Below are 2,249 nucleotides of genomic sequence, written 5' to 3' on the forward strand. Positions count from 1 at the left end.
AGGAGGTAACTATTTCACACTTAGGAGCACTCGGCTATGTTTCTTTGTTGAAGATTAACGATGTTGAGAGAGATAAGCTCGTAGTAAAAGCATAAAAAAAAAAAAAAAAAAAAAAAAAGTGTATTAATTGGTTATAATTCATAAGATATTATTTACACGATGAACATAGTAGAGTGTCATTAGAAGGAGTAATGTCATTTTTGATAAGAATGACCTTTATAAAGATAAGATAACAAATTCTAGGAGGAAAAGAAACCAAATGGAAAGGGTCAAGTTGCGTTTGAAGATGTTATAGATAGTGTCATTACATGTTGTATTTAAGTGAGACAAACGAAACCCACAAACACAAAATGATGTAAAAGCAAGATCTTGCTTGTTGCAAAGGTCTATTTTCAATTTTCAAGGTTTCAACAAATAAACATCAAGAAGCTAAATTCATGGCAATTAAGACACTCCTTATTCATGTTTCAACTCAAGGTACCAGTTTCACCCAAAAATGAGTTTTCTTGCAAACAAATAAACACCCATAAATGTGAACTCAATATGTATCTCCATTACTTGAGTTTTGCAAATAGCCTGGGTGCAACCTGCATTCAAATCAGCCTCAATATTAAATAAAGATAAACACTGATCAAATTTATTATTTAAATAAAATAATAATATACTTACACATTTGTCCACACACTGCCAGTAATCAAAGTATTGCCCAGTGCAATGTTTGTGGCCAGTTTCATCTGCTTGAACCCTTTTCACACATCCCTGAAAAAATTAGAAATAAATTATTGTTTTTAAAAAATGCCCAATGTTTATGTGATGACATAGATTTACCATAATCAAAGGTAGTTTCCTCCATATATTTGCAACAAAAGGAAAGAAGCAAAGAGAAATACACATGTGATATAAGATGTATGCAAAAGTAAAATAGAAAATTTTCAATTTCTGGTATAATGGAAAACCTGATAGTCGAGCCAAGCTCTAACACACTTGGGCTTGCATAAATCTTCAAAGTATTTCTTCTGGTCAACTGGTTCTTCATCCGACCTTAAATGGAGAAATAAAGATACATATAAAACCATTGAAAACCTCTTAACTATCAAACAATTCATTCAAACAGGACAAAGTCTGCAAATCAGGATACAAATAATGGGAGATAAGTAGTAAAAGTAACTGTGTTGTCAGGATGAGCAGCCGCTGAATTATCAAGATAGTTGTAATTTGGGATGCAGAAGATCAAGAAAGATTCGAGAGAAGAAACAGCATTTCTAAAATCGAATACATGGCAGCATGATATGCTGTGTAGTTTGTAATTAAACTGATTCCAGCATATCGAGCTTATTAATGGAGGCAAACATCAGAAAAAGGATTCAGATGATCCACAGTTACATCCCACTGAAGATATATAACTGTTACAGCCACTTAATCAGAGGTGGTCTAGCTCATATTTTAGAATGTTGAGATAAAAAGATGACTTGGAAGACAACATCAAGGTTATTTCTCTTTAGTTGCAATCAGCCTTCGAGAAAGCATTCTCAGATAACATCATGGATTTGAATTTCTGCTTTCGAATCAGGGATTAACTCCTAATTGATCTAAAAAATACGAGTTAACGATGCAAATTCAGCCGGATGATGGCATCGTAGGGCAGCAATACATTAATACTTACAAAACAAACTTTCATACACAACAATTAAATTAGTTCTTACGGATAAGTTCAAGAGAGGGATTACTCACATTATTATACACGGATATGATACACGAACACTTCAAAGCAACCTGCAGAAGCACCATTTTCAAAAATAGATTGAAATATGCGTGAAAACCCTAATTAACAGATCGATGAATAAAGTTTAGATCTGATCGGATTTGCCAGAGAATAACGATGTTAATGGAGAAGATGAACAACGATGATTACCGTGAAAATGGGGGTTTAAAACAGCAGCCGTCAACCGAAAGATCAGGGCTAAGAAGTTATGAGAGAGAGAGAAAGGGGGAGGTAGATCGCTTTTTTAGCAAAGCGAAGTTTGCGTTTTCGTCTAGCACTTTCTGGGAAAGACGACGTGTATTTATCTGATTGGACCTATTGTTTTAGGCTGTTTTAGTTTTTTTTTCGATGGACAACTATGCAAAATATAGTTAGATTTATTGTTAACATTATGTTTTCTAATTTCTACTTTGTTAAAATGTTAACTATTTTGCAGTTGATTTTGCATGGGACGTTGACTATACAGCATTATCTGGTTAGTATTAAC

General features: G+C 33.5%; 1 protein-coding gene across 1 annotated transcript; it reads right to left on the reverse strand.

The window, feature by feature from the left end:
- Positions 1-351: 351 nt before the first annotated feature.
- On the reverse strand, positions 352-2,043 carry LOC145018217 (cytochrome b-c1 complex subunit 6-1, mitochondrial-like). Its single transcript, XM_078976119.1, has 5 exons — positions 1,913-2,043; positions 1,732-1,773; positions 957-1,041; positions 670-759; positions 352-587 (listed from the first exon to the last, which is right to left on the reverse strand). Coding segments are annotated over exons 2-5 (210 nt in total). The 5' UTR covers positions 1,734-1,773; positions 1,913-2,043; the 3' UTR covers positions 352-554.
- Between the last annotated feature and the right edge of the window lie 206 nt (positions 2,044-2,249).

The sequence above is a fragment of the Lactuca saligna genome, chromosome 9 (genome assembly GCF_052625555.1).
Source record: "Lactuca saligna cultivar CGN05327 chromosome 9, ASM5262555v1, whole genome shotgun sequence".
NCBI classification, from domain to species: Eukaryota; Viridiplantae; Streptophyta; class Magnoliopsida; order Asterales; family Asteraceae; genus Lactuca; species Lactuca saligna.